Source organism: Carassius carassius, chromosome 20 (genome assembly GCF_963082965.1).
Source record: "Carassius carassius chromosome 20, fCarCar2.1, whole genome shotgun sequence".
NCBI classification, from domain to species: Eukaryota; Metazoa; Chordata; class Actinopteri; order Cypriniformes; family Cyprinidae; genus Carassius; species Carassius carassius.
In genome coordinates, this window is record NC_081774.1 from 9,445,363 (window position 1) to 9,463,212 (window position 17,850).

At 44.6% G+C, this 17,850-nt stretch overlaps 1 protein-coding gene across 3 annotated transcripts in view; it reads right to left on the reverse strand.

The window, feature by feature from the left end:
* Nucleotides 1-293: 293 nt before the first annotated feature.
* The window catches only part of LOC132096243 (uncharacterized), a 147,932-nt gene continuing 130,375 nt past the window's right edge, over nucleotides 294-17,850 (reverse strand). For all 3 annotated transcript variants that reach the window (XM_059501494.1, XM_059501493.1, XM_059501495.1), the window contains 6 exons: nucleotides 13,161-13,282; nucleotides 10,125-10,242; nucleotides 9,448-9,756; nucleotides 5,597-5,801; nucleotides 4,291-4,729; nucleotides 294-3,240 (listed from right to left, as the gene is read on the reverse strand). In XM_059501494.1, the coding sequence (XP_059357477.1) occupies nucleotides 2,296-3,240; nucleotides 4,291-4,729; nucleotides 5,597-5,801; nucleotides 9,448-9,756; nucleotides 10,125-10,242; nucleotides 13,161-13,282 (2,138 nt within the window). In that variant the 3' untranslated portion in view covers nucleotides 294-2,295. The remainder of the gene's footprint in view (nucleotides 3,241-4,290; nucleotides 4,730-5,596; nucleotides 5,802-9,447; nucleotides 9,757-10,124; nucleotides 10,243-13,160; nucleotides 13,283-17,850) is intronic.

Consider the following 17,850-nt stretch of genomic DNA (forward strand, 5'->3'; position numbering starts at 1 on the left):
TAAACTTTTGTCTGTCTTAAAGTGTGATTTGAACTCTCAGTTTCCATTATTGACCTTGAGCTGTAAGCCTGTCAAACAGCCTGGGAGTAAGTAGACCAGACATTGTGTTTACTCCCTGCCAACTCTGTCCCTGTTTGAAGAGCCTCTATGGACATCTCTAAAGCCAGCACTTACATTTACTCAGTGGAGACAAACACAGACTAGAAGACACACGTGAGAACCAAAAGTCAATCCAGTTAAGAGTTTTCTTTACAAAAAAGAGAATATACACATCAGGTCGCACACACATCACCTCAAAACATACTGTCTTTATTCAAATTTACAAAAATGAAAAGGAAAAAATACAACAGAATAAATACATTTTTAGTACACACCATCGTGAGATCTCAGTACCAACAGTGCCCACTTAGGGCCACATCAATGCAGTCCAATAAGAAGGCAGAAACCAGGATGAATGCAGTAACTCCACACCCAATTTACAATTGAGCTAATCTACCTGAAAAAATAAAAATAGGCAAAGACACGTGAAGGATTCAGTTCTTTGTTAAAGCCCGTTTACATCAAGAATATTACCATAACGTTAATCGTTGGAATTCTATAAGAACAGGGATGTCCATTCCACAAATATAATGATAGCGTCACATTGGAACGATATCGCTGGAATTACTTTCAAAATTTTTTTTAATCAAAACAGTGACAGCCAATTGAAATGCAGCAAATGGCTGCAGCTCGGTTAACAGAAAATGCATTGGTGTGGGTGCAAATTATCTATTTATACTTATAGCTATTATTCTTGGTGTAAATGGGCTCCAGGAGATCTGTCTTGCTTTAATCATTCTTCTTACTGTACAATAATATAGACATTAATATTTTATATAACCTTTTTAGGCTCACATTTTTGACAAAGAATGACATTTGTTGGGTTGTTTGGCAAGGTGTGTGTTTGTACTGCATGAAGCGCACTGGTATTGGTGCGCATGATTGTGCAGTGATACAGTGGTTCTGGTTCAGTCCAGTCACAGTGAGTCCTTGTAGCCACAAACAGTGTTATTAATCAGGATATCAATGCAGAGTGTGAGCTCAACCCAGAAAAAGGACTTCACATATATTTATTTGGAGCTTTTGCATTCAATTCAAGTAAAAATAAATGTTCCGTTTGGGAAGAGCAACACATTCAATATCGTACTGTGGAAGGGTTTACTCTGCTTCAGTCAATCCAGTATCTTCCAGTTATATCCAGTGGATTTCGATGCGGGATTATATGTAATCTTCTCCTCAGTTTTCATTTTATTAATGTTTACTACAGCACTGTTGTCACTTTTCACAATGGCATTCAGTGATATTTACATTTAAATGCATTTACATAGAACATCTTTTTCATGTTTTTTTCCTCCAATAAAAAACAACAACATTTTTAATCTATTTTCGAACATCATGTATAAAAGTGCATTCTATCTGAAGCAGACCTGTCAGCTCTCATAAATCATCATGACTTTTTAAATGTGGGATGTTTTATTTTTTTTAGTAATGGTTGTTTGTGCATATGTTTTGCACAATTTTAGCATCAGTACATTTTAATTTTGTCATCTTTTTTTTAGCAACTTTGTATGCAATCTGTTCTTGGCAAAAATGTGAGTCATTTTGAACCCTGACAATGTGACATCCGCAAAGAAGAATTTCCAAGCAGGGTTTAAAATTGATGCGTGTTTGTTTTAGTCTGTGTGTATGTGTGAACACCAAGAATCTTTGTGCAGACACTTATTCAGGACTTTACTGTAATATTCAGTGCTTTCTTTTGAATAATTCAGTCCTCTTGCTTTTGTGAATGTATAAACAATTTCTGTACAAATATTAATTTCCTACTCCATCGTGTGTTGCCGTAGCTTTTCACCTGTGTTATTCCGGCCATGTGTTTCTTATTCCCATGTGGTGCCATTGTCTTGCTCGCTGCTGCGAAAATCCGAGTTGAAATCTTTTTCTTTCTCTGTCGTAATTAAATGTGATCTGGAATACAGTGAACTTTGCTTTTCGCTTACTGCCAAACACACTTAAGGAATGTTAAATGCTGGCTAAAGAAACACCGCTCTGTGCTCACACATCCGCTTTTCAGCACTTATTGCTTCAAATTGCATCAATCACTCTCTTCACTGCCTTTGCTCTCTCTGTTCATTTTTCCCTGTCTTCCCTCATTACCTTTCCTCTTCATCTCTCCCTCCTTACCCTTCACTTTTCATTATTCCGGCTCTTGTTGCCTTTTAATCACTGTCCCACCCAACCCCTCTCCTTCTCACTCTCTCAGACATTCGCCTGCTCCTCATCTCCAGACTGCTCCTCCTTTTCTTCCCATTCCCTGTCCTTGTGCTTTTTGCTGGCTTCTGCGTCTCCTTCTTTATCTTCTCCACTCTCCTTCTCCCTTTCCCTAAAAAGCTGAGCTAATTTCTGGAATTGTGGGCCCCAATCCTCCAGACCTGATCCCCACACCTCCTTCTCGGCGTCTTTGCCTCCCTCGCTGTCCAGGGAGCTGAGGGACCCGGCGCGGGAGCCTGTGCCTTCCATCCCGTACACCTGCACCGAGTCATACGGCGGCTGCGAAGGGTCAAAGGTCACCTGCGCAAGGCGCAAACGCAAGAATTCGCCAACCCTTAGGGCGAGAGAGTGAGCACCGCCGACAGGCGCTCCCCTTCCTGACCCCTCAGGTGCTGAGGGCCACGCTCCGCCATAACCTAGGATTCCCCCAAAAGCCCCCCGGCCCTGGCCGGGATATGGAAGCAGCTGAGGCGTCATATCCCTTCTGCCCAGTGGGTACCCAGTTATTCCCACCCGTTCGTGCCAGTCTCCTATAAACCCGCCACCTTCCGGATACATCCCAGTGCTCAGTGGAATGCTGCCCTCTCTCTCAGGCCTTCCCACCACAAATCCGCTGCCCATCTCCAGCCCACCCCGTCTCAGAGTCCCCGGGTAGTCCCTCTGCTGCTCCCCCTGCAGGATAGTGGTGTAATTGCTGCTGACTGACTGCATTTCTGTACCACCACTGGGCGCCTCAGCCACCCCAACTAGGTTGGACTCAGCAGGCCCAGCACCACTTCTACTTAGGGAAAGACTGCTCCGCGAGGAATGCCGACCAGCTCTGGGGAGTGTGGTGGAGTCGCACATCCAACTACCCGTTGGGCCTGGCCCAGCAACCGAACCGGAACGGGTCAACACCAGCTCTCGTTCGCGGGGGGCCGTGTCTGGTTGGACCTGTAGGGGACGGGGAGGAGCAGGAGGGTTAGAGCAGGAGGGAAGGATGAGTTTATTCTTCTGTTATTCAGCAGAGGGATGTGTGTGATAGAGAGGATTGTTAAGAAAGGGAAGAGAAAGCAGAAGATATTTCACAATGAGCAGGTGAAAACACAGAAAAATGTGATAACAATGAAGTGAGACAGTACAGTGTTACAGTAGTGGAAGTAAGTGAAAAAGTCGGACAGATGGAGGGAGAAACAGTTGACAATAGCCGAACCAGGTTAATTGAGCTCTAAAAAGAACTAACGCTGCACTGTGAGATGAGGATAAGGAGAAAGAGAGACAGCGAGAGACAACATGTGAAAATACACCTTCATCGTCAACCTGTTCGGCACATACAAAAAAAATAAATAAATAAAAAATAGCCTGTCGGCTATCTAGAGATGTGCCAAACGACATGTTTTCACACACGGTATGTGTTCTCCTCACTTCTAATAAAACTTCCAGTGAGAAAATATATCTGCATTGTGCCTTTAAATGTGTGTATGTGTAAAATCAGACATTGAAATTAAATAGATGAGCTCTTAAGATGCACGATGGTATGCATGAATTTCCATGACAGCAAATAATGCACAACATATTTTGTTGCACATCAAAATTGTAAAAAAAATTTAATTACATGCAGCTTTCTGCAGTTTTGAGTTCATGCTTTTTCAGGATCTGTGTGTGACAACTTTCCCAGTGAAACACACATCGTGAAATGAATATTAATATCAATTGCACAGTTGTTTCCCAATCTCCAGTTCAATGAATGTTTATTAGACATAATACATTAATACTGATTCGATGCTGTTGGGGTGTGACTGAGAAGCGAGTCTGTGAATTCAAATTAGCCATATACTTTGTTTTTTACTAGACCCTGTCTTCATTTTCAGTTTACCAAAGCTGTTTAACTGGTCAAGCCAAAAGAGCTCCCCTTGGTTTTACCCCAAATACTGGAACTTTGTGATTCTGAACATGGTTATTCTAAGCTTTTTAAATAAACAATGAAAACATATGTTGTTTTACCCAATCCAGATCCTGGCTTTGACTTTGACTCTGCTGGGCATCGCTACTTGCATCATCCTTTGAGTCGTTTTTCCTTGGCGTTCCTCCCTCAGATGTGGTAGTTCCGTCTTGAGATGCTGTCCCTTCTTTAGAAGCATGACCGGCCTCTGCTGTTGGCACGTAAATAGCCCCAGGCTCCAGAGGGCCAACCACAGCTGCCTGGTTTTGAATGACTAGAGAGTGGTCTGGTTGATTCCCAGGTAAGCGGTAAGCCAACTCAGATATACCGGGCTCATAGGGGCCCTGTGAGCGACGTAGCACTGGGAGGGTGTGGCTGCTATAGCAAAACCGTCCATATAGAGTGGCTCCATGACTGTTGTACTGCCCAGGGTCCAGCGCTCCGGCCTGAACCCAGCTGCTGTAAGCTCGAGCCTTGTCCTGACAGTGTTGTGAATAACGTCTGAGGGAACACAGAATAGATCATGAAAGTAAGTTTTATGCAGATGAAATAAAATAGAACAGAATAGAACTGTATGTAGCCTCAGGAGAGGTAATGTGATTAATGCTATAACACCACAGGTGTTTCAGATGGTGTGGTCTGCTGGGAGCTCACACTCTTCAGGCCTTCTTCTGCTGTTGTCACACCTTTGATTTCAGTTTAAACTAATTTGTAGTTCTTTAAAAATAAAACCAATGTGGAAGAAAAGTTAACAACAATTCTACATAAAATAAACAATGATCAACTTAGACCTCATTCATCATAGACTATGGAATCATTACAACCCAAAGAAGTACACTGATGGCTAAAAGGACTGTGATTTATTTAAATAGTGAGTATAAATAAAATATGCAGGGTTTTAAAAGGGGTTTCAGAAGATTTAAGGCAGAATGAAAAGTAGGAATTTTTTTATAAACAGCTCTAGGTTTGTTGTGCTTGTTTTTTGGGTGACATTTGTCCAGAAATTTTGTGATTGTACATAAAAAAGAATAATAATTTAAGAAAAAATATTTACAGTACAACTGTAATATTACAATTTCAACATTTACAGTCTTATTATATTTTCACATGTTAAAACTAAAAATGTGAAGCGTGGAAAAGAACAGTCAGGATATTCAGTTAAACATCTCCATTTGTGTTTAATGTGAAAAAAAAAAAAACAGACTTTAAACGACATGAATCTATTATGCCATAATTGTAATTTTGGGGTGAATTGTCCCTTTAAGTGCACTGAGGAAGCGCTATATAAATGTGCAGGAAGAGTGAGTTGATGTAACAGATGGAGCCAACGTAATCTTTCATCATAGTGCCCTGCTGAGCCCCACTCACATGTTCCTGCTGTCCAGGGTGCGGTACCCCCTGCGTGCGTTGTGTGGGGCACTCTGTAGTGCTGTGATGTCGAACGCAGCCGTGTCAGCCTCACCACCTCCTTCATCATCATACGTGATGATGTTCTCTCTTACATCATCCTCCTCTAAAGGTGAGAGAGAGTCCCTTTTCTGTCTGCGCAGGGACAGAGACAAAGCACTGACAGCTAAAGAGAAGAAAGAAAGAGGGAAAGAAAACAGTGAGAGATGAACAGAAAAAGTGTAAGCATTTTATAATGCCATTTATAAAAAGGGAGGACATGTATGTTTGTGCTGGCTGACAAATTTTTGCAATAAAATTGCAGGGTGCTACAGAAAGACAGATACTCAATAGACCCATTAGAGCAGCTGGCAAACTAACACTTACACAGAATGATGCCCCATAATTACATTTAAGACACAGCTCTAGGAAATTCTTGATTCTGATTGGTCAATCGTAGCATCCAGCAGTCTGATTGTTTTATAGTATTCACCGGCATCCATTATAACACTTTAAACAAGACCGTTCATCCAAATTACTGAAATGGGTGCTACTTTCATGGACTTGCACTTTCTCATTTAATATATAAACACAACTGCCGCCATCTAGTGTTATTTACCCTAATGTCAATGATCTCAGAGGACTTAAATATAAAAACTACTTATGATAATGCTGTTAAATTTCTTCTTGTAGTTTTGTTTTGTACATTGTAGGGGTATATTTATTTTTCTTAATTTTTTCTTACTGGTCAGTGTTATTTTATTATTATTTCTATACTACTATATTGTCATGGTCACTCAGGGAGGAATTAATGAGGAGATGCTGAAGAATACATTTTAATGTGAATTTAATTTAACAAACAAAGGGATACAATCAATGAAACTCAGGAATGACGTTTGACAGCAGACAGGACAGAAGGGGCCCAACTCATTATACAGTAAATACACAGACACCAATGGGACACACCTGGGAGCAAATTAACTAAATCAAAGACAGCTGGAGCACATATTCACACACCAAGGAAAGGAACAGGAAAAAACAAATAAGGAAAACAGGAACTAAACACATGACAAATCACCCCCTCCTCCGTAACAGGGAGGTAGAGAGGGTGCCATGGAGGCTGGTGCAGGACTGGAAAAGAGTGGAGACAAGGGAAGCCTCCAGGGGAGGCCATGGCGGTTCAGGCAGTTCAGGTTTCCATGGCCGATCAGGGGACTCAGGAGGCCATGGTGGATCAGGGGATTCAGGAGTCATGGCGGACCAGGGGACTCCTATGGCCCCATAAAAATAATGTTCTTGCGGAAAACTAGGAATCCTGGGGGGGGGGGGTGATCTGGATTGGATTCAGGGACTGGAGCCCTCCCTGGGCTTAACTAGAGATTCTGAGCCCTTTCTGAGCTGAACTGGGGATCAAGAGAATTTTCTGGGCTGAACTGGGTATCAGGAGCCTGTCCTGTGCTAAAGGAGGAATCAGGAGCCCTCCTTGGGCTGAACTGAGGAACAGGAGGCCTTTCTGGGCTAAACGAGGAATCAGGAGCCATCCTTGGGCTGAACTGGGGATCAGTAGCCCTTTCTGGGCTAAACGAGGTATCAGTAGTCCTCCCTTGGCTAAATGAGGAATAAAAAGCTCTCCCTGGGCTTAACTCGGGATCAAGAGCCCTTCCTGGACTAAACAAGGAATCAGGAACCCTACCTGGGCTTAACTGGGGATCAGGAGCCCTTCCAAGACTAAACAAGGAATCAGTAGCCCTCTCTGGGGTAGACGAGAAATTAGTAGTCCTCCCTTGGCTAAATGAGGAATAAAGAACCCTCCCTTGGCATAACTCGGAATCAGGAGCCCTTCCTGGACTAAACAAGGAATCAGGAACCCTACCTGGGCTTAACTGGGGATCAGGAGCCCTTCCAAGACTAAACGAGGAATCGGTAACCCTCTCTGGGCTAGATGAGGAATCAGGAGCCCTCCCTGGGTGTAACTGGGGATCAGGGAAGCATTTACGAGGTGCTGGCACTGGAAGGAGCTCTGAGCAAACTCTAGTGCTGGAGATGACACTGGAGCAAACTCTAGTGCTGGAGATGACACTGGAGCGAGCTCTGGGGCTGGAGATGACATTGAGCAAGCTCTGAGCAAGAGTGAGCCACAACTGACGGGCTTGAGTTTGGAGTGACCGCCAGACCTGCCTCAGGAATGGCCAGCGGGCTTGCCACATGAACTTTACTTTAGCACGGCCGGCGGGCCTATGTTCGGAGCAGTTGGTGGGCAGGAAGGAGACACAGCCAGCAGACTTGACTTCACTGCAGCTGGTGCGCTGGACTTTGGAACAGCCGGTGGAGGGGTCCCAGCTCGGGATCAGAGGCTCTCCAGACACCGGATGACTGCCTCCTTCCAGTTGAGGTAGGTGGTGTCTGGGAGCTCCATGGGGTAATTAAGTTATTCCTTTGGAATCCTTCGGATGAGACGTTAAACCGAGGTCCTGACTCTCTGTGGTCAGTAAAAATCCCAGGATGTCTTTCGAAAAGAGTAGAGGTGTTACCTCGGCATCCTGGCCAGATTCACCCATTGGCCTCTGACCATCATGGCCTCCTAACAATCCCCATATCCGCTGATTGGCATCATCACTCTCCTCTCCTACAGTAAGCTGGTGTGTGGTGAGCGTTCTGGCGCAATATGGCTGCCGTCGCATCATCCAGGTGGATGCTGCACACTGGTGGTGGATGAGGAGACTATGTAAGCGCTTTGAGTGCCCAGAAAAGCGCTATATAAATGTAATGAATTATTATTATCCCTAGCTGGAGAAGAGTCACAGGGGTTTCCTCCTCGATGGAGCTGGCGTGGGCGAGCGGCACAAATGTCCTCACGTAACTTAAAGGGTCGGGTTTGCCTGAGCCACGCCAATGAACATCACTCGTTCTTCCATTATTTTTTATAGGGTCTGCTGTTCTGTCATGGTGTCTCGGGGAGGATGGAATGGGGAGACGCTGGAGAATACTTTAACGAGAATTGAATTCAGCAAACAAAGGGATACAATCACTGGAACGCAGGAATGACGTTTGACAGCAGACGGGAAACAAGGGGCAGAACTCACTATAGATACACAGACAACTAATTAATCAAACACAGCTGGAACACATATTCACATAAAGAGGACAGGAACAGAAAAGACCAAATAAGAAAAACAGAAACTAAATGGAAGGACAGGGAACTAAATCCCCTCGCTATATAACAAATTATCATCCTTAACAGCCGTGAAAGAATATTTACAGTTTAAATCAGAGGTTTGCTGCCGTAAGGCCCGAGGGAGCCATTTTTCGAGATCGCTGTTCGTCAACAAACAAGCAAATGCATTTTAAGTTTTAGTTATTTTGTTATGTGCTCTTGTCATTTTAATTTTTTTCTGCTGTTTTACTACATAACTCATCTGGAACAACTAGGGGTTAAGTGTCTTGCTCAGCAACACATTGGTGTCCCACAGTGGATTCGAACCCGGGTCTCACACACCAAAGGCATGTGTCTTATCCACTGCACCATCAACACCCATTACTATTTCTTAAAGTAAAACCTAAAAACATAAAGTAACTTTTATTTCAGTTAGTTGTCAATGCAACATTTCTAATTTCGTTGCAGTTTTTATCTCAATTAACAAAAAATATTTTACTACCTTTAGTTTCAGTTTTATTTTTACAATAAAAACACAGCTAAATGGATAACTACAAAATAATTTCAACTCAAATTTTCTTTGAGTCTTGGTGCTGATCACCCTGTCTGTGTTTATTTTGCGTTAACGGATATCTGACTATACATTACCACTGCCATTTGTATGTTACACTAAACTTACCCAGCAGAGTGGCCACACAAGCTAAAATTGCCAGCAGAGCGGCAGTGCTGAGTCCAGGGGAGGGCAAAGAGGAGTGCTGGGGCAAACAAACCGTCTCTCTGTCCCACTCTGCCTCACTTTGCTTCTCTTTCTCTCCGGCCCGGGCTCCACCCCTCAGACAAGGACATACGGACACCGTGACTGTCCCTGTGCTGGTCAAACCGGAGACCCCATCCCTCAGAACCAGCGGGACATAGAGAGTGATGGAGGGAGAAGTAGAACGAGACAGTGTCTGCAAAGGTGACGCCAGCACCAAACTAGCAGTGGGGCCTAGAAAACGAGAATAATGAAAGAAATGGAGACAACAGGAAAAAAAGGGGGCTTTTAGATCAAATTGAGCTCGATGGAACTTTAATTTAATTGAACTCAATCGAGTGCAGTTTAATTCCATTGCTACTTGTATAACATTTGTACAGACCAGTGAGTCGAAATGCAGCATGAATGCCAGAGCACATTTCATCTGTGTGTGCCGGGAGAAGATAGATGTGGCAGAGAAGCAAAAGCAAACAATGGGGAAAACAAAGGAGCAGGGCACAAAGCAGCCACACAATGTGGTTCCAGACACAGACTAACGGATCAAGAGAGACGCCGATACACAAGGCTGGGTGGGAGAATTTTTTTTGGAAGAGACTGCAAACCTCCACTCTCCCTTATGCTGAAGTTGAGGGCAACGTTGGAGTCTGGAGAGATGTTAAAATGGACAGCGCTGTCATTTCCTCCCTCGTCTCTATCAATCGCCCGTAACACTTGCACCACCTGAGAAAATGAGATAGGAGAAAGATGGAGAGAGAGAAACAAAATAAGGGGCAGAGTTAAAAGAGAGGAAGGGGAGAAAGAGGAGGAGAGCAAAGAATAATGGAGTGAGGAGAGAGGTTCATTAAAAAAAACAAAAAACTGATCCACATTTTAATCTCAGATATCAGCATTAACCCCGCTAGCACCTTTGCAAATAGGTTACCAGAGACTGATTAGCCCACACCGCACAGTCAAACAATAATTAACTCTGACGGAGTAGCGAGCCTTGGGAAACACCCAAACATAGACACAGCTTTAGCAGGTGCTCTAAAAATTAGGCGCTGACTCCAGAGATCCACTTAAACTACAAATAATCACTCAATGAGCCTGTTTTTGCAATGCTCCCCCCACACAATAAGGAAAACTTTTAAACAAAAATAAGCCATGTGATGCGGATCAGAGCTGTGGGTTAATGCGATTGTGCTGAGGCATGAAAAAAAAAAATTCTGTGATTTCAGTTCTGCTCTGAGATAATGTCAAGTCACATTAATATTTTCCATAGTCTTAATGGTCACTTTCTCACCATAATGTGACTGTAAGAAGTTATGCAAGCTTCCAGTTAAGCAAGCAAGCAGACATTTAGTAAGAGCTTTTATCAAAAGTAAATTACACTGTGCCCTAACAAGATAAATCAAATAAATGTCTTCTATCACTTTTGGTCATAACCAGATGCAATCACGAGCAACAAGCAAGACAACATTTTGTTGGTCATTTGGTTGATAGGTCTGCTGCACTGCATCTAGTTTCCCTGCTCATACTGAAATTTACGCTAACATACACTGACAAAAGTGACGGTAAAAAAGTTTAGAATGTTGTAAAATATTTCTAGCTCAAATAAACGCTGTTCTTTTGAACTTTGTAGTCATCAAGGATTCCAGAAGTATCATGGTTTCCAAAAATATATTAACAGGTGCTGGTCATATAATTAGAATATCATCAAAAAGTTTATTTCACTAATTCCATTCAAAAAATGAAACTTATATATTATATTCATTCATTACACAGACTGATATATTTCAAATGTTCATCTCTTTTATTTTGATGATTATAACTGACAACAAAGGAAAATCCCAAATTCAGTATCTCAGAAAATTTGAATATTACTTAAGACCAATACAAAGAAAGGATTTTTAGATATCTTGGCCAACTGAAAAGTATGAACATGAAAAGTATGAGCATGTACAGCACTCAATACTTAGTTGGTGCTCCTTTTGCCTGAATTACTGCAGCAATGTGGCGTGGCAAGAAGTCGATCAGTCTGTGAAACTGCTCAGTGTTATGAGAGCCCAGGTTGCTCTGATAGTGGCCTTCAGCTCTTCTGCATTCTTGGGTCTGGCATATTGCATCTTCCTCTTAACAATACACCATAGATTTTCTATGGGGTTAAGGTCAGGCGAGTTTGCTGGCCAATTAAGAACAGGGATACAATGGTCCTTAAACCAGGTACTGGTAGCTTTATGCACTGTGTACAGGTGCCAAGTCCTGTTGGAAAATGAAATCTGCATCTACATAAAGTTGGTAAGCAGCAGGAAGCATGAAGCGCAGGTGTTTTGAGTTAATTAGCTGATTAGAGTGTGGCACCAAGGTGTCTTCAATTTTGAACCTTTTCACAATATTCTAATTTTCCGAGATACTGAATTTGGGATTTTCCTTAGTTGTCAGTAATAATCATCAAAATTAAAAGAAATAAACATTTGAAATATATCAGTCTGTGTGTAATGAATGAATATAATATACAAGTTTCACTTTTTGAATGGAATTAGTGAAATAAATTTTTTGATGATATTCTAATTATATGACAAGCACATGTATATATATAAAAAAATAATAATAATTAAAAAAAATAGTTATTATTAGATAATAATAAGACATTTCTGATAAATCACATGACACTGAAGACTGGCTACTAAAAATACAGCTATCACAGAAATAAATTACATTTTAAACTATATTAAAATAGAAAACATCCCACAAAAATCCCACTAATAAAACATCATCTAAATAATTAAAACACAGCTATGTGTTGCTAGTTTTATTATCTTCAGCTGCAGCACATTGCAAGTGAAAGAGAGTTTGGAAATTGACGCATCATTCTGATTGACTGTACTTTGTTGTTTGTTTAATTGTGTCAAGCCACATCCTTTTTTGCATTCAATATGAACAGAAAAATCAGACTTATATCAAAAATAACATTGATCCAGGACCTACTTATCCTAATTGGTGAAATAACAATAAGTTTAATTTGACCACAAGCTGTGAAGACAGTAGAATGATGAAGAAAGGGGAAAGGACATAAGCTATGACAGCTCAACAGCTGCATGTCAACCAATTAAGAGTTAAAGAAAAGACATGAGTCAGACAAGGAAAAAACAGTACAGAATTATGGAAAGACAGGCAATCGAAACAAATGAGAGAACTGGAATGAAAGGCAAAATGGATGAAAGCCAACAGACCAAAAGATGAGCAGATTATAATGTATATCTATGTATGCGTGAAGCATCCTGTAAATGGGAACAGCAGTGATTCAGCTGCAGGGTAACGACAGAACTAATCAATCAGCATGCAGGCTGTATAAATGGACACATTAACAGATGTGCAATAAAAATGACTAAGAAAAAAAAACCTTTATGCACCACCAAATCCATATGAACACAAAGAGTGTGAGTCAGTGAGTCTAAAGGGCTAAAGTTGTGAGAAAAGGTAATTAATCACCCATAATTCATCTGCGACAATTACCTAATTGCAGAGCTTATGTTGAAGGACTCTCATTAGAGCACTTCCTGCGCTTTTACATTTTGGTGGAGTAACAAATGAACTAGTCAATGGAGACAAGCATGACCTTCTTTGCTCCCATAATAAAATGTGGCATGTTCTCTCACCTGTCCCGTGAAGGCAGAGTCACACATGGCTGTGTTGTACTGCCTGTCCAACTCGGGTGCATTGTCATTTAAATCCAACGTTTCTACAGCAACCACCACCCTGGACACCTGGCTGGGGTTATCTGAGGTAATTGAGAGAGCAGAAATAGGAAGTTACCAAAAATATACACACATAACACAGCTTGAGACATTTTTTTGAGGCGTGCTCATCTTGAGTCTCGGACACAGAAGGTAAACTCTCCTCTTTTAAAGTTCATCACACACGTCCATGTGCAAGATTTTATTAGAAATCATACACTGAATAGTGACATTTTTTTACAGACTCATGCTCTTTTCCAAAACCTAGGGAGCTGCCTATGGAGGCAGCATTTTAAGTCATTGTGAGCACACTCCTGATGTGAAGGCTATGCAAAAAGTTGCAGCATCACGTATAATTTGCAGAAAATGAAAACGCATCACGGCGAATGCTGGAAAAAAAAAAGAATTAAACATTTAAAATTTTACCCAAAAACTGTTACTGAAGGAGTTCTTTCTTTTGGTAAACATAAGATATTTAGAAGTATGTTGGTAACCAAACAGTTGACTGTAGCCACTGTCTTCCATTCACACAAAATTGTTAAGTACAGTAGCTTCAGTATAGTAATATACTTTTTCCATGTAGACTGTTGTGCAACTAGCAACTTCCTCTAAGTGGTAGTTGTCAGCTTAGCTTGGCTATTTTTGCCAAAGAGTAAGTTCCTTTTCAGGAACTCGAGCTGCGTCGAAACGCTTTTGGGGAACGTCCCTGACGAGGCCGACTCTGAATATCGTGTGCAATCAGTCCATCGGAAAGGCGCTCGCGGGCTATCTGTCGCCCGGTTCGGCTTCGTCTCTAAAGGCTCCGACATTGCCCACTAAGCCGCTTCGAGTTACATCATCGCTAGTGGGCAAAGGTTATGTGGCAGCAGGTCAGGCTGGGGCGTGCCTTCATACTATGGTAGTCCTGCAAGCTTATCAGGCTGACCTGCTGAGAGATATCGATGAGGGGGAGGGGATTAAGTCTGAAGACGTAGAAGAACTCAGAAAGACCGCTGATCTCTCCCTCCGCGCCACTAAAGAGACCGCTCGCGCAATTGGGCGGTCTATGGCAGCCTTAGTGGCCGCGGAGAGGCATTTGTGGCTGACCCTGTCAGAAATTAAAGAACGAGACAGGGTCTGCCTCCTGGACGCCCCGCTTCAAGCCTCGGGCCTGTTCGGCGACACAGTCAACACTGTCGTCGACAGGTTCCAGGAGGCACACAAGCAGGCGGCGGCGTTCCAGAGTTTCCTCCCTCGTCGCTCTCGTGGTGCATCTGGGCGGGAGATGACCACGCCACATACCGGCTCCTCACACCGGGAAGCGCAAAAACAGAGCGTCGCCGCTCGTGCTCCCCCACGTCGGGACCGAGGGCAACGACGCTCTGAGTCGGGGGCTTCTAGGGCAAAAACCGATTTAAGATCTGTCATCGAAGCCCGGAAGTCCTCGACGAAAAGATCCTGACACCAGGATCCAGAGGGTAGCACCTGCTGGGGTAGAGCGCGGTCCACCTCATTATACGGTGCCCGTCTCACCTCAGTACCCTCAGGAGGTAGGTCTGCCAACCCTGCCAGAGTTTCAGGGCGCAGCGGCCTCCAGCGAGCGCCACTCCCAGTTACTTCCGCCCGTGAGTGTAGCGGAGCTGGGATGCTCGCCGCCCCTTCGGGGGCCTCTTACACCAGAGGTCAGTCTCGAGAGACTGATTCCCTTAGTAGATTATTTAGCAGCGTGGAAGCTACTGCCAAATGTATCTCAGTGGGTCCTGCGTACAATAGAAAGAGGCTATTGCATTCAGTTCGGTCAGCCACCACCGAAGTTCAACGGGGTTACACCAACTGTGGTCGGCCCCCAGCAGGCTCTGGTTATGGAACAAGAAGTGAATACCCTTTTAAGGAAGGAGGCCATCGAGGTTGTCCCTCCTCTAGACAGGGAATCCGGATTTTACAGCCAGTATTTCATAGTTCCAAAGAAGGATGGGGGGTTGCGTCCAATCTTAGACTTACGTCACCTGAACCGCTCAGTTATGTCACTGAAATTCAAAATGCTCACTGTCAACCAGGTTGTAGCTCAAATCAGATCCGAGGACTGGTTTGTCACAATAGATCTCAAAGACGCATACTTCCACATATCCATCCTTTCACAACACAGGAAGTTTCTGAGGTTCGCTTTCGGGGGCAAAGCTTATCAATATCGAGTACTTCCCTTTGGCCTCGCATTCTCACCCCGCACGTTCACGAAATGTATGGATGCGGCTCTGGTATCCCTCCGTATGCAGGGTATCCGCATTTTAAATTTTATCGGCGATTGGTTGATCCTAGCTCAATCAGAGCAGATGGCGGCTCGACATCGAGATGTCGTTCTCGCACACATGGGGGAGCTGGGTTTGAGACTAAACGCCAAGAAGAGTGTACTTTCTCCAGTTCAGAGAACCACCTATCTAGGCGTAGTGTGGAATTCGACCACGATGCAGGCACGTTTGTCTCCTGCTCGGATCGAGTCGATCCTCACATCAGTCGAGAGAGTCAAAGAAGGCCAGTCACTCACTGTCAAACAATTGCAGAGATTGTTAGGGCTGATGGCAGCTGCGTCCAACGTGATACCTTTTGGCCTGCTGCACATGAGACCCCTACAGTGGTGGCTCAAGTCCAAGGGCTTTTCCCCGAGGGGAAATCCACTTCGAGTGATCAAGGTCATGCGGCGGTGCCTTCGTGCCTTAGACATGTGGAAGAAACCTTGGTTCTTGAATCAGGGCCCGGTGCTGGGAGTTCCTTGTCGCCGTGTAACGCTAGCGACAGATGCGTCCCTCACCGGTTGGGGTGCGGTCATGAGTGGCCACCCTGCCTGTGGTCTGTGGAGTGGTCGCCATCTGACATGGCACATCAATTGCCTAGAGATGCTAGCAGTCTATCGAGCATTGAAATATTTCCTCCCAGACCTGAGAGGTCACCATGTGTTGGTGCGCACCGACAACACATCAGTGGTCTCTTATATCAATCACCAGGGGGGTCTGCGTTCGCGCCCCTTGTACAAGCTGGTACACCAGATCCTTCTGTGGTCCCAGGGCAAACTCCTCTCGATCAGAGCAGTGTATATTCCTGGGAGATTGAATGTGGGAGGAGACATACTGTCGAGACAGGGGCCGAGGCCCGGGGAATGGATGCTTCACCCCGAGGTGGTGAAGCAGATATGGAGAGTATTTGGCACAGCCCAGGTGGACCTCTTTGCGACTCAGGAGACATCGCAATGTGTCCTCTGGTTCTCTCTAGTTCATCCAGCTCCTCTGGGACTGGACGCTATGGTACAGACCTGGCCGAGGCTTCGTCTGTACGCTTTTCCCCCTATCGCTCTGCTCCCGGGAGTTCTGGCGAGAGTACGGGATGGGGCCCGTCTACTACTAGTAGCCCCGTTCTGGCCGGGCCGAGTATGGTTCTCAGATCTAGTTTCGCTCCTCGACGGCTCTCCGTGGGAGATACCGATCAGGACAGACCTACTCTCACAGGCGCAGGGCACGATAATTCACCCTCGCCCGGAGTTGTGGAAGCTGTGGGTGTGGCCCCTGAGGGGGCGCAGCTGTTAGCAGCTGGTCTCTCAGCCGAGGTTGTTGAGACCCTACTCCAATCCAGAGCTCCCTCTACGAGGAAACTGTACGCCCTGAAGTGGAAGCTCTTCACTTCATGGTGCAGAGACCGCCAGCTTGACCCAGCAGACTGCCCAGTTGGTACAGTTCTGGAGTTTTTACAAGCCAGGCTCTCTGCGGGGTTATCCCACTCCACCTTAAAGTTTTACGTGGCGGCCATAGCTGCTTTCCATGTCCCTTTCAATGATCAGTCAGTGGGTAGACACCCCCTAGTTACACGTTTCCTCCGCTGTGCGCTGAGGCTGAGACCTCCAGTACGATCCCGTGTTCCCCCCTGGGATTTGGTTGTGGTTTTAGAGGCTCTTTGTAAAGCTCCATTCGAGCCAATACAAGATATCTCAGATAGACATCTGACACTTAAAACTGCCCTGTTACTGGCAATCACCTCACTAAAGAGAGTTGGAGATCTTCAGGCCCTTTCGGTGGCCCCTACTTATTTAGACTTTGCCCCTGGTATGGCCAAAGCATTCTTATACCCTCGAGCGGGTTATGTTCCGAAGGTTCCCTGTGTTACACCACAGCCTATCGTACTGCAGGCCTTCTGTCCTCCTCCCTTTCGGGAGCCAGACCAAGAGAAGCTAAACTGTATGTGTCCAGTGCGAGCACTGGACGCGTACGTCCACAGAGCTGCCCTGTGGAGAAAATCCGACCAATTGCTGGTTTGCTATGGTCCTTCTAACAAGGGTTCTCCTGCCACCAAGCAGACCCTTAGTCATTGGATAGTCGAGGCTATCAACGTCTCCTATGAGTCCTCTGGGCTTCCCCCTCCTTTGGGGGCCAAGGCTCACTCTACTCGGGGTATGGCGGCCTCCAAGGCCTTTTCAGCAGGTGTGTCCCCCTTGGACATCTGCAACGCTGCGGGGTGGTCCACGCCCTCCACATTTGTCTGATTTTACGATCTTGACATGCGAGCCACGCCGGGCTCTTCTGTTCTCTCGTCTTAGCTGTGCTCTTTGACTACACACTAGGCAGGGATTTGGAAGTCTGGCAGCGTGGGC